This window comes from Chiloscyllium plagiosum, unplaced genomic scaffold, assembly GCF_037043375.1.
Source record: "Chiloscyllium plagiosum isolate Xiang-an unplaced genomic scaffold, Cpla_swu_hap1 HiC_scaffold_41, whole genome shotgun sequence".
Lineage (NCBI taxonomy): Eukaryota > Metazoa > Chordata > Chondrichthyes > Orectolobiformes > Hemiscylliidae > Chiloscyllium > Chiloscyllium plagiosum.
In genome coordinates, this window is record NW_028270179.1 from 41972894 (window position 1) to 41984899 (window position 12006).

At 49.1% G+C, this 12006-nt stretch overlaps 1 protein-coding gene across 9 annotated transcripts in view; it reads left to right on the forward strand.

Annotated features, from left to right (window-relative positions):
• Positions 1–12006, forward strand: part of LOC122544759 (uncharacterized) — a 144553-nt gene that overhangs the window by 61323 nt on the left and 71224 nt on the right. For 5 of the 9 annotated variants that reach the window (XM_087981846.1, XM_087981849.1, XM_087981847.1 and 2 more), the window contains 3 exons: positions 1507–1782; positions 2085–2351; positions 11589–11873. In XM_087981846.1, coding sequence (XP_087837972.1) covers positions 1507–1782; positions 2085–2351; positions 11589–11873 — 828 coding nt within the window. The remainder of the gene's footprint in view (positions 1–1506; positions 1783–2084; positions 2352–11588; positions 11874–12006) is intronic. The other 4 variants (XM_087981851.1, XM_087981852.1, XM_087981848.1 and 1 more) reach the window with 3 other exon arrangements.

Sequence of the window (12006 nt, forward strand, 5' to 3'; positions counted from 1 at the left end):
CTGAATCTAATCCTGTGCTGTCCCTGTCCTGGGAGTGTTTGATGGGGGGACAGTGTAGAGGGAGCTTTACTCTGAATCTAACCCCATGTTGTCCCTGTCCTGGGAGTGTTTGAAGAGGGGACAGAGTAGAGGGAGCTTTACTCCGTATCTAACCCCGTGCTGTCCCTGTCCCTGGGAGCGTTTTATGGAGGACAGTGTAGAGGCAGCTTTACTCTGTATCTAACCCCGTGCTGTCCCTGTCCTGGGAGCGTTTGATGTGGGGACAGTGTAGAGGGAGCTTTACTTTGTATCTAACCCCGTGCTGTCCCTGGAATGGGGGGGACAGTGTAGAGGGAGCTTTACTCTGTATCTAACCCCGTGCTGTCCCTGGGAGTGTTTGATGGGGGGACAGTGTAGAGAGAGCTTTACTCTGTATCTAACCCCGTGCTGTCCCTGTCCTGGGAGTGTTTGATGGGAGGACAGTGTAGAGGGAGCTTTACTCTGTATCTAACACCGTGCTGTCCCTGTCCCTGGGTGTGTTTGATGGGGGGACAGTGTAGAGGGAGCTTTACTCTGTATCTAACCCTGTGCTGTCCCTGTCCCTGGGAGTGTTTGATGGGGGGGACAGTGTAGAGGGAGCTTTACTCTGTATCTAACCCCGTGCTGTCCCTGTCCCTGGGTGTGTTTGATGGGGGGGACAGTGTAGAGGGAGCTTTACTCTGTATCTAACCCTGTGCTGTCCCTATCCCTGAGAGTGTTTGATGGGGGGACAGTGTAGAGGGAGCTTTACTCTGTATGTAACCCCGTGCTGTCCCTGTCCCTGGGAGTGTTTGATGGGGGACAGTGTAGAGAGAGCTTTACTCTGTATCTAACCCCGTGCTGTCCCTGTGCCTGGGAGTGTTTGATGGGGGGGGACAGTGTAGAGGGAGCTTTACTCTGTATCTAACCCCATGCTGTCCCTGTCCTGGGTGTGTTTGATGGGGGGACAGTGTAAAAGGAGCTTTACTCTGTATCTAACCCCGTGCTGTCCCTGTCCCTGGGTGTGTTTGATGGGGGGACAGTGTAGAGGGAACTTTACTCTGAATCTAACCCCGTGCTGTCCCTGTCCCTGTCCCTGGGAGTGTTTGATGGAGGACAGTGTAGAGGGAGCTTTACTCTGTATCTAACCCCGTGCTGTCCCTGTCTCTGGGAGTGTTTGATGGGGGGGACAGTGTAGAGGGAGCTTTACTCTGTATCTAACCCCGTGCTGTCTCTGTCCCTGGGAGTGTTTGATGGGGGGACAGTGTAGAGGGAGCTTTACTCTGTATCTAACCCCGTGCTGTCCCTGTCCCTGGGAGTGTTTGATGGGGGGGACAGTGTAGAGGGAGCTTTACTCTGTATCTAACCCCGTGCTGTCCCTGTCCCTGGGAGTGTTTGATGGGGGGACAGTGTAGAGGGAGCTTTACTCTGTATCTAACCCCGTGCTGTCTCTGTCCCTGGGCGTGTTTAATAAAGAGGTCTAAGCTAATCCGTGTGTGTTGATTTCAGCATCGGGGTAATGAGGATATCATGGTGAGACTGAAGACCACTCCAGCATCGATGAGGAAGTGTCTGGATAAAAAGGCCTGTGAGCTGATCAGGGATTTCCAGTCACATCTGTTGCAGAGTGAGGGGGAGAGTGAGAAGGAGGTCACTGAATTGAAGGAACATCTGAATGAGATGATTGAGAACTTCTGCATATCACACGGGAATACATTCACCTCAGCAATCGAGAAACTGAGGCAGGAGAAACTGAAAGAGTTTGAAAGTTTCATCAATCAACAGGTAAGTCAAAAAAAACAAGAACAAAGCATTTGAGTATTGCAGTGTGGAGGGAGCTTTACTCTGTATCTAACCCCGTGCTGTCCCTGTCCCTGGGAGTGTTTGATGGGGGGACAGTGTAGAGGGAGCTTTACTCTGTATCTAAACCCGTGCTGTCCCTGTCCCTGGGAGTGTTTGATGGGGGGACAGTGTAGAGGGAGCTTTACTCTGAATCTAACTCCCTGCTATCTCTGTCCTGGGAGTATTTGATGGGGATGTCAAAGCTGAGCATTTCTCTCAATTTAATCTGCATGTATTGATTTCAGCAGCAGGATAACAAGGATATACTGAAGACCACTCCAGCATCGATGAGGAAGTGTCTGGATAAAAAGGCCTGTGAGCTGATCAGGGATTTCCAGTCACATCTGTTGCAGAGTGAGGGGGAGAGTGAGAAGGAGGTCACTGAATTGAAGGAACATCTGACTGACAAGATTGAGAAATTCTACAGATTGTACCGGAATACATTCGCCTCAGCAATCGAGAAACTGAGGCAGGAGAAACTGAAAGAGTTTGAAAGTTTCATCAATCAACAGGTAAGTCAAATAAAACAAGAACAAAGCATTTGAGTATTGCAGTGTGGAGGGAGCTTTACTCCGTATCTAACCCCGTGCTGTCCCTGTCCCTGGGAGTGTTTGATGGGGGGCAGTGTGGAGGGAGCTTTACTCCGTATCTAACCCCGTGCTGTCCCTGTCCTGGGAGTGTGTGATGGGGTGACAGTGTAGAGGTAGCTTTACTCCGTATCTAACCCCGTGCTGTCCCTGTCCCTGGGTGTGTTTGATTGGGGGTCAGTGTAGAGGGAGCTTTACTCTGTATCTAACCCCGTGCTGTCCCTGTCCCTGGGAGTGTTTGATGGGTGAGGACAGTGTAAAGGGAGCTTTACTCTGTATCTAACCCCGTGCTGTCCCTGTCCCTGGGAGTGTTTGATGGGGGGACAGTGTAGAGGGAGCTTTACTCTGTATCTAACCCCGTGCTGTCCCTGTCCCTGGGAATGTTTGATGGGGGGACAGTGTAGAGGGAGCTTTACTCTGTATCTAACCCCGTGCTGTCCCTGATCCTGGGAATGTTTGATGGAGGGACAGTGTAGAGGGAGCTTTACTCTGTATCTAACCCCGTGCTGTCCCTGTCCCTGGGAGTGTTTGATGGGGAGGACAGTGCAGAGGGAGCTTTACTCTGTATCTAACCCCGTGCTGTCCCTGTCCCTGGGAGTGTTTGATGGGTGGCAGTGTAGAGGGAGCTTTACTCTGTATCTAACCCCGTGCTGTCCCTGTCCCTGGGAGTGTTTGATGGGGGACAGTGTAGAGGGAGCTTTACTCTGTATCTAACCCCGTGCTGTCCATGTCCCTGGGAGTGTTTGATGGGGGACAGTGTAGAGGGAGCTTTACTCTGTATCTAACCCCGTGCTGTCCCTGTCCCCGGGAGTGTTTGATGGGGGGGTACAGTGTAGAGGGAGCTTTACTCTGTATCTAACCCCATGCTGTCCCTGTCCTGCGAGTGTTTGTTGGGGGACAGTGTAGAGGGAGCTTTACTCAGTGTCTAACCCCGTGCTGTCCCTGTCCCTGGAAGTGTTTGATGGGGGACAGTGTAGAGGAAGCTTTACTCCGTATCTAACCCCGTGCTGTCCCTGTCCCTGGGAGTGTTTGATGGGGGGGACAGTGTAGAGGGAGCTTTACTCTGAATCTAACCCCGTGCTGTCCCTGTCCCTGGGAGTGTTTGATGTGGGGACAATGTAGAGGAAGCTTTACTCTGTATCTAACCCCGTGCTGTCCCTGTCTCTGGGAGTGTTTGATGGGGGTACAGTGTAGAGGGAGCTTTACTCTGTATCTAACCCCGTGCTGTCCCTGTCCCTGGGAGTGATTGATGGGGGTACAGTGTAGAGGGAGCTTTGCTCTGTATCTAACCCCGTGCTGTCCCTGTCCCTGGGTGTGTTTGATGGTGGACAGTGCAGAGGGAACTTTACTCTGTATCTAACTCTGTGCTGTCCCTGACTCTGGAATGGGGGGACAGTGTAGAGGGAGCTTTACTCTGTATCTAACCCCGTGCTGTCCCTGTCCCCGGGAGTGTTTGATGGGGGGGGGACAGTGTAGAGGGAGCTTTACTCTCTATCTAACCCCATGCTGTCCCTGTCCCTGGGAGTGTTTGATGGGGGCCAGTGTAGAGGAAGCTTTACTCTGTATCTAACCCCGTGCTATCCCTGTCCCTGGGAGTGTTTGATGGGGGGGACAGTGTAGAGGGTGCTTTACTCTGTATCTAACCCCGTGCTGTCCCTGTCCCTGGGTGTGTTTGATGGGGGACAGTGTAGAGGGAGCTTTACTCTGTATCTAACCCCGTGCTGTCCCTGTCCCTGGGAGTGTTTGATGGGGGGACAGTGTAGAGGGAGCTTTACTCTGTAACTAACCCCGTGCTGTCCCTGTCCCTGGGAGTGTCTGATGGGGGACAGTGTAGAGGGAGCTTTACTCTGTATCTAACCCCGTGCTGTCCCTGTCCCTGGGTGTGTTTGATGGGGGACAGTGTAGAGGGAGCTTTACTCTGTATCTAACCCCGTGCTGTCCCTGTCCTGGGAGTGTTTGATGGGGGGACAGTGTAGAGGGAGCTTTACTCTGTATCTAACCCCGTGCTGTCCCTGTCCAGGGAGTGTTTGATGGGGGACAGTGTAGAGGGAGCTTTACTCTGTATCTGACCCCGTGCTGTCCCTGTCCCTGGGAATGTTTGATGGGAGGACAGTGTAGAGGGAGCTTTACTCTGTATCTAACCCCGTGCTGTCCATGTCCCTGGGAGTGTTTGATGGGGGACAGTGTAGAGGGAGCTTTACTCTGTATCTGACCCCGTGCTGTCCATGTCCCTTGGAGTGTTTGATGGGGGGACAGTGTAGAGGGAGCTTTACTCTGTATCTAACCCCGTGCTGTCGCTATCCCTGGGAGTGTTTGATGGGGGACAGTGTAGAGGGAGCTTCACTCTGTATCTAACCCCGTGCTGTCCCTGTCCCTGGGATGGGGGGGACAGTGTAGAGGGAGCTTTACCCTGTATCTAACCCCGTGCTGTCCCTGTCCCTGGGAGTGTTTGATGGGGGGACAGTGTAGAGGCAGCTTTACTCTGTATCTAACCCCGTGCTGTCCCTGTCCCTGGGAGTGTTTGATGGGGGGACAGTGTAGAGAGAGCTTTACTCTGTATCTAACCCCGTGCTGTCCCTGTCCCTGGGGATGTTTGATGGGGGGACAGTGTAGAGGGAGCTTTACTCTGTATCTAACCCCGTGCTGTCCCTGTCCCTGGGAGTGTTTGATGGGGGGACAGTGTAGAGGGAGCTTTACTCTGAATCTAACCCCGTGCTGTCCCTGTCCCTGGGAGTGTTTGATGGGGGGACAGTGTAGAGGGAGCTTTACTCTGTATCTAACCCCGTGCTGTCCCTGTCCCTGGGAGTGTTTGATGGGGGGGGACAGTGTAGAGGGAGCTTTACTCTGTATCTAACCCCGTGCTGTCCCTGTCCCTGGGAGTGTTTGATGGGGGGACAGTGTAGAGGGAGCTTTATTGAGTTGGTGAATTGCAGAATCACAATTGTAAAAAGAAAACCATAGTTGGAGTTATGTACAGGCCTTCAAACAGTAGTCAGGTACTGGGGTCAAGATACACCAGGAGACAGAAAGGCAAAGTTACAGTGATCTCGGGGAATTGCAATACGCAGATGGACTGAGAAAATCAGGGTGGTAGTGGTTTGCAATTAAAGGAATTGTGGAATGGCTTTTTGGAGCAGCTTGTGGTGGAGCCCACGAGGGAACAGCCAATACTGGACTTAGTGTTGTGCAATGAGGGAGATTTGATAAGGGAGCTGGAGGTGAAGGAACTCTTAGATAGCAATGAATGATAGAATTAGCTCTGCAATTTGAGAGGGAGAAGATAGAATCAGAGGTATCTGTAATACAGCTGAATAAAATACATAGGCATGAGGAAGGAGCTGGGTAGAATTGACTGGGAGAGGACTCCAACAGGAAAGACAGTGGAACAGCAATGGCAGGAGTTTCTGGCAGTCGAGACATAAAAATGTACAGCACGGAAACAGACCTTTTGGTCCAACCCGTTCATGCTGACCAGTTATCCTAACCTAATCTCTTCCCATTTGCCAGCACTTGGCCCATATCCCTCTAAACCCTTCCTATTCATATACCCAACCTTTTAAATGTTGTCATTGTACCAGCCTCCACTACTTCCTCTGGCAGCTTATTCCATACACGTATCACCCTCTGCCTGAAAACGTTGCCCCTTAGGTCCCTTTTAGGTCTTTCCCCTCTCACCCTAAACCTATGCCCTCTAGTTTTGGACTCCCCTACCCTAGGAAAAAGACCTTGTCTATTTATCCTATCCATGCACCTAATCTAATTTTTTTAGATTAGATTAGATTACGTACAGTGTGGAAACAGGCCCTTCGGCCCAACAAGTCCACACCGACCCGCCGAAGCGCAACCCACCCATACCCCTACATCTACCCCTTACCTAACACTGCGGGCAATTTAGCATGGCCAATTCACCTGACCCTGCACATCTTTGTGATGTGGGAGGAAACCGGAGCACCCGGAGGAAACCCATGCAGACCTCTATAAGGCCACCCCTCAGCCTCTGACGCTCCAGGGAAAACAGTCCCAGCCTGTTCAGCCTCTCCCTGTAGCTCAAACCCTCCAACCCTGGCAACATCCTTGTGAACCTTTTCTGAACCCTTTCAAGTTTCACAATAACCTTCCGATAGGAAGGAGACCAGAATTGCATCCAATGTTCCAACAGTGGCCTAACCAATGTCCTGTACAGCCGCAACATGACCTCCCAACTCCTGTACTCAATACTCTGACCAATAAAGGAAAGCATACCAAACGCTGCCTTCACTATCCTACCTACCTGCGACTCCACTTTCAAGGAGCTATAAACCTGCACTCCTAGGTCTCTTTGTTCAGCAACACTTCCCAGGACCTTACCATTAAGCATATAAGTCCTGCTCTGATTTGTTTTTCCAAAATGCAGCACCTCGCATTTATCTAAATTAAACTCCACCTGCCACTTCTCAGCCCATTGGCCCATCTGGTCCAGATCCTGTTGTAATCTGAGGTAACCTTCTTTGCTGTCCACTGCACTTCCCATTTTGGTGTCATCTGCAAACTTACTAACTCTACCTCCTATGTTCACATACAAATCATTTATTTTAAATGACGAAAAGTAGAGGACCCAACACTGATCCTTGTGGTACTCCACTGGTCACAGGCCTCCAGTCTGAAAAACAACCCTCCACAACCACCCTCTGGCTTCTACCTTTGAGCCAGTTCTGTATCCAAATGGCTAGTTCTCCCTGTATTCCATGAGATCTAACCTTGCTCACCAGTCTCCCATGAGGAATCTTTTTGAATGCCTTACTGAAGTCCTTATAGATCATGTCCTCCGTTCTGCCCTCATCAATCTTCTTTGTTACTTCTTCAAAAAACTCAATCAAGTTTGTGAGACATGATTTCCACACACAAAGCCATGCTAACGATCCCTAATCACACATGTAAATCCTGTCTCTTGTAATGAAGTTGTTGGAATGTATTGTACTTTTAACAGAGTGTGAATGCTGGTAAGTTTGTCATATGACTAACTGCGGGCACAGAGTGTGCTGGATTATTTGAAGATATAACATTTGAGATGTAGCTCAGGTACAGAGTTGTTACACAACAATTCGAATTTGGCCAATCAGTATAAATTATGTCCCAAGATACTTAGCTCAATTGAATTTGCGTTTTACTGTTTTGACGACATCAAACCAGTGAGACGATCTGATGTTTTGGGCTATAAAAATCAGACATTTTGAACAGTTAGCCAGAGAGACAAAGAACACCAATACAGACTGCCCTCAGATCCACCCTCTGGAACATAGCTTTCTCTATGAAAGATCTGTGCAGGAGAAGACCAAAGAAAAGAAGACAGGAAGATACAAAGGGAAAATTGACAGCTGGCTGGTTTTGAAACTTCATTTTTTTGTAAATCTTAAGCAGGGGTTTAATCAGATCAGTATAGTGTTGTAGGTTGGGGAGAGGTATAAATCAATTAGCTAAGGGAGGCTTATAGTGAGGATAGTTGTTGTTTAATGTCCTTTTTTTTGGAGTTAAAGAATAAATTGTTAAGTTTTCTTTAAATAGTGGAATTTGGGTAGTTCTTTGTCACTCATACTTTTACAGACTACAAGGTGAGGTGAGTTTTTCTGTGTGTCTGGTTTAAATTAGCAAAAGGGTTTACCCCATAATGTAACACGATATTCTATATTCTTATCCAAATTATTTATATAAATGACAAACAAAAGAGGATCCAGCACAGATCTCTGTGGAACACCTCTGGTCAAAGGCCGCCAGTCCTTGAAGCAACCCTCCACCATCACCCTCTATCTCCTGCCGTTAAGCCAATTTTGTATCTAATTGGCAAACTCACCCTGAATCCCATGTGACGTAATTCTTTGGTAACTTCCTCAAAAAACTCAAATCAAGTTTCTCCTCACACAAAACCATGCTGACTATCCCTAATCAAGTTTTGCCCCTCAAAATGTATATAAATCTTACTTTTTATCATCATCTCCAACTATTTGCACATACCCAAAGTCAAACGCACAGGTCTACTGTTCCCTGGTTCGTCTTTCCAGCATTTCTTAAACAAAGGTACAACATTGACCACTCTCCCGTCATCAGGCACCTCATCTGGAGTTATAGATGATGCAAATATATCTCCAAGGGATCTGGCAATTTCCTTCCTTACTTCCCACAACGTTGTGGGATAAATTAGATCAGGTCCCAGAGATTTCTTCTCCTAAGAACATGCTCTTCTGTGATGTGAACTGATTCTAAGACATACAGTTTTATTTCTTTGTGTTCTTTAGCCTCCGTTTCTTTCTCTACAGTAAATATTCATTTAGTGGCTCTCTCATCTCCTGGGCTTCAACACCAAGACAAGATCTTTAAGAGACCCTACCATCTCTCTAGTTATCCTCTTACTTAAAAAGTACTTGTAGAATCTCTTTGGACTATCCTTAACCTTACCTGCCCAAGATTTCTCATATCCCCCCTTTACCTTCCTGATTTCTCTGTTAAGAATGCCCCTACACTCTTTATATTAATGAAGTGATTCAATAGAACCAAGTTACTTACATTTAAAATAAGATTCTCTTTTATTCTTGACTAGAATGTCAATATTTTTATTCATTTTTTTGTTCCTTAATCTTGCCAGCCTTACCCTTCACTCTCACGGGAATATGATACCCCTGAACGCTCAGTGTCGGTATCTCTGACACTCCCTGTTTTTACCTGTCAGCCAGGGCTCCCTGATTGGGGCTGTAAATCTGGAACAATCAGGGAACTCATATTCTGTGAAGTCCTCCTGCCTGACCTTGTTGTAATCATTACTTCGCTCCCCCATGTATGTCCAGGGACATGGGCCTGTTCTTTTCCTGTAGCTTCTTGTGGGGCATTTTTGGACTAGGTCTGATTCCTCTGACTCTGCCGCAGATACAGGCAGTGTGTCTCAGATTGTAGCCTGGCTCTTGCACCCAGAGCGTCCTGGAAGAAATCCCTCATCATCATCAGGTAGTAAAGGCGTTGAGGCTGCGACATCTGCTGTCTCCACCTCAGACTCCAAGGTTTCTTCAATGTTGGATAGAGGGGCAGAACCCAAGGGTTCCTACAGCCTTTCCGGCTGTTCTGAGGGGCTGAGAATGCCCCATTTGCAGGGTTGAAGCTTTTATGTGGTGTCCACGTTTGTTCAGGATCGCCTCACATTCCTGAACTTTGTACGTCGTGGGACCTGACCTCATCCCCAGAAGTAAACTGGCGGTTTACTGTTGGTAAACAGTCTCATTGACAGGAACAATTGGCGTTCCTGATGGGGTTTCACTCTGCCCCTCCACCTGATCCAGGAAGATCAGACTGAACCTAGTGCAGAGTCTTCTCCTCATTAGTAAGTCTGCCAGTGCTCTCCCAGTAATCGCATGTCAAATAAGAACCATGACATCTAGGTATCTAGTGAGGCTGGAGGCTGTTTCTTCAAGTCAGTCTTCAGAGTTTGGACCCCTCTTTCTGTCAGACTATTGGATGATGGGTGGTATGGAGCTGTCCTTGTATGCCGGAGAGCCAACTACCCATCGATCAGAGCTAATACCACCCCTGATGCCAAATAGGGAGGCATCTCGGGTCAGTCTGTCTTTGGACCACAGTGTGGCAACACCTTATAGGATTATAGCTGTTTCTTTACTTTATTGAAAGCCAGGGACTTGTCTAGGAGACCCTTTTCCAGTTGGTGCCAGTAAGTGTTAGGATGGATGCCAGCTTCTGTATGAGCTTGCCATAATACTTTACCATACCAAGGAACGACCTTAGCTCCTGGACAGATGTGGTTTGATTGCAGCCCCCCCCCCCCCCCCCCCACTCTCCCCACCGCACCAGCTTTGCAAACAAGTTGTCCATCCAAGGAATTGTGTTGTTATCCATCTGCAAAAAGTGGTTTACCATGTGTAAAGTCCCCACAAAGACGAACCGGTCTATCAGGCTTCTCAGTCGGTGCTGCCCAGTTCGCCCAGAGTGTGTGATGGGGTTTCAGTGTAGAGGCAGCTTTACTCTGTATCTAACCCCGTGCTGTCCCTGTCCCTGGGAGTGTTTGATGGGGGGACAGTGTAGAGAGAGCTTTACTCTGTATCTCACCCCGTGCTGTCCCTGTCCCTGGGAGTGTGTGATGGGGTTTCAGTGTAGAGGGAGCTTTACTCTGTATCTAATCCCGTGCTGTCCCTGTCCCTGGGAGTGTTTGATGGGGGGACAGTGTAGAGGGAGCTTTACTCTGTATCTAACCCCGTGCTGTCCCTGTCCCTGGGAGTGTTTGATGGGGGACAGTGTAGAGGGAGCTTTACTCTGTATCTAACCCCGTGCTGTCCTTGTCCAGGGAGTGTTTGATGGGGGACAGTGTGGAGGGAGCTTTACTCTGTATCTAACCCCGTGCTGTCCCTGTCCCTGGGAGTGTTTGATGGGGGGGACAGTGTAGAGGGAGCTTTACTCTGTATCTAACCCCGTGCTGTCCCTGTCCCTGGGAGTGTTTGATGGGGGGGACAGTGTAGAGGGAGCTTTACTCTGTATCTAACCCCGTGCTGTCACTGTCCCTGGGGGTGTTTGATGGGGGGACAGTGTAGAGGGAGCTTTACTCTGTATCTAACCCCATGCTGTCCCTGTCCCTGGGAGTGTTTGATGGGGGGACAGTGTAGAGGGAGCTTTACTCTGTATCTAACCCCATGCTGTCCCTGTCCCTGGGAGTGTTTGATGGGGGGGACAGTGTAGAGGGAGCTTTACTCTGTATCTAACCCTGTGCTGTCCCTGTCCCTGGGAGTGTTTGATGGGGGGGACAGTGTAGAGGGAGCTTTACTCTGTATCTAACCCCGTGCTGTCACTGTCCCTGGGGGTGTTTGATGGGGGGGACAGTGTAGAGGGAGCTTTACTCTGTATCTAACCCCATGCTGTCCCTGTCCCTGGGAGTGTTTGATGGGGGGACAGTGTAGAGGGAGCTTTACTCTGTATCTAACCCCGTGCTATCCCTGTCCCTGGGAGTGTTTGATGGGGGGGACAGTGTAGAGGGAGCTTTACTCTGTATCTAACCCCGTGCTGTCCCTGTCCCTGGGAGTGTTTGATGGGGGGACAGTGTAGAGGGAGATTTACTCTGTACCTAACCCCGTGCTGTCACTGTCAGTGTGCAATGTGTGCTTTACTCACCATTAATTACATGTGGTTTAATTTCAGGAGATAGATGATGATGATGATGATGATATCTCTGAGATCCTGAAAACCTCTCCGATGTCAATGAGGGACCGTCTGGAGATGAAGGCCAATGAGCTGGTGGAGGAATTTAAGCAGCAACTGGAAGTGGGTGAGGAACCGAGAGAGAGTGAGGTCACGGTGTTGGATAATCTCCTGAAGAAAGACACTGAGAACTTCTGCAAGGCTTATACGACAAACTATAACTGGGCCATTGGCAAGCTGAGGCAAACGTTGCTGAAGGGGTTTGAATGTTTCATCAAGGAGCAGGTAACTCAGATCCAAAATGTACAGTGCTTGTGAATGCAACAGTGTAGAGGGAGCTTTACTCTGTATCTAACCCTGTGCTGGGAGTGTTTGATGGGGGGGACAGTGTTGAGGGAGCTTTACTCTATATCTAACC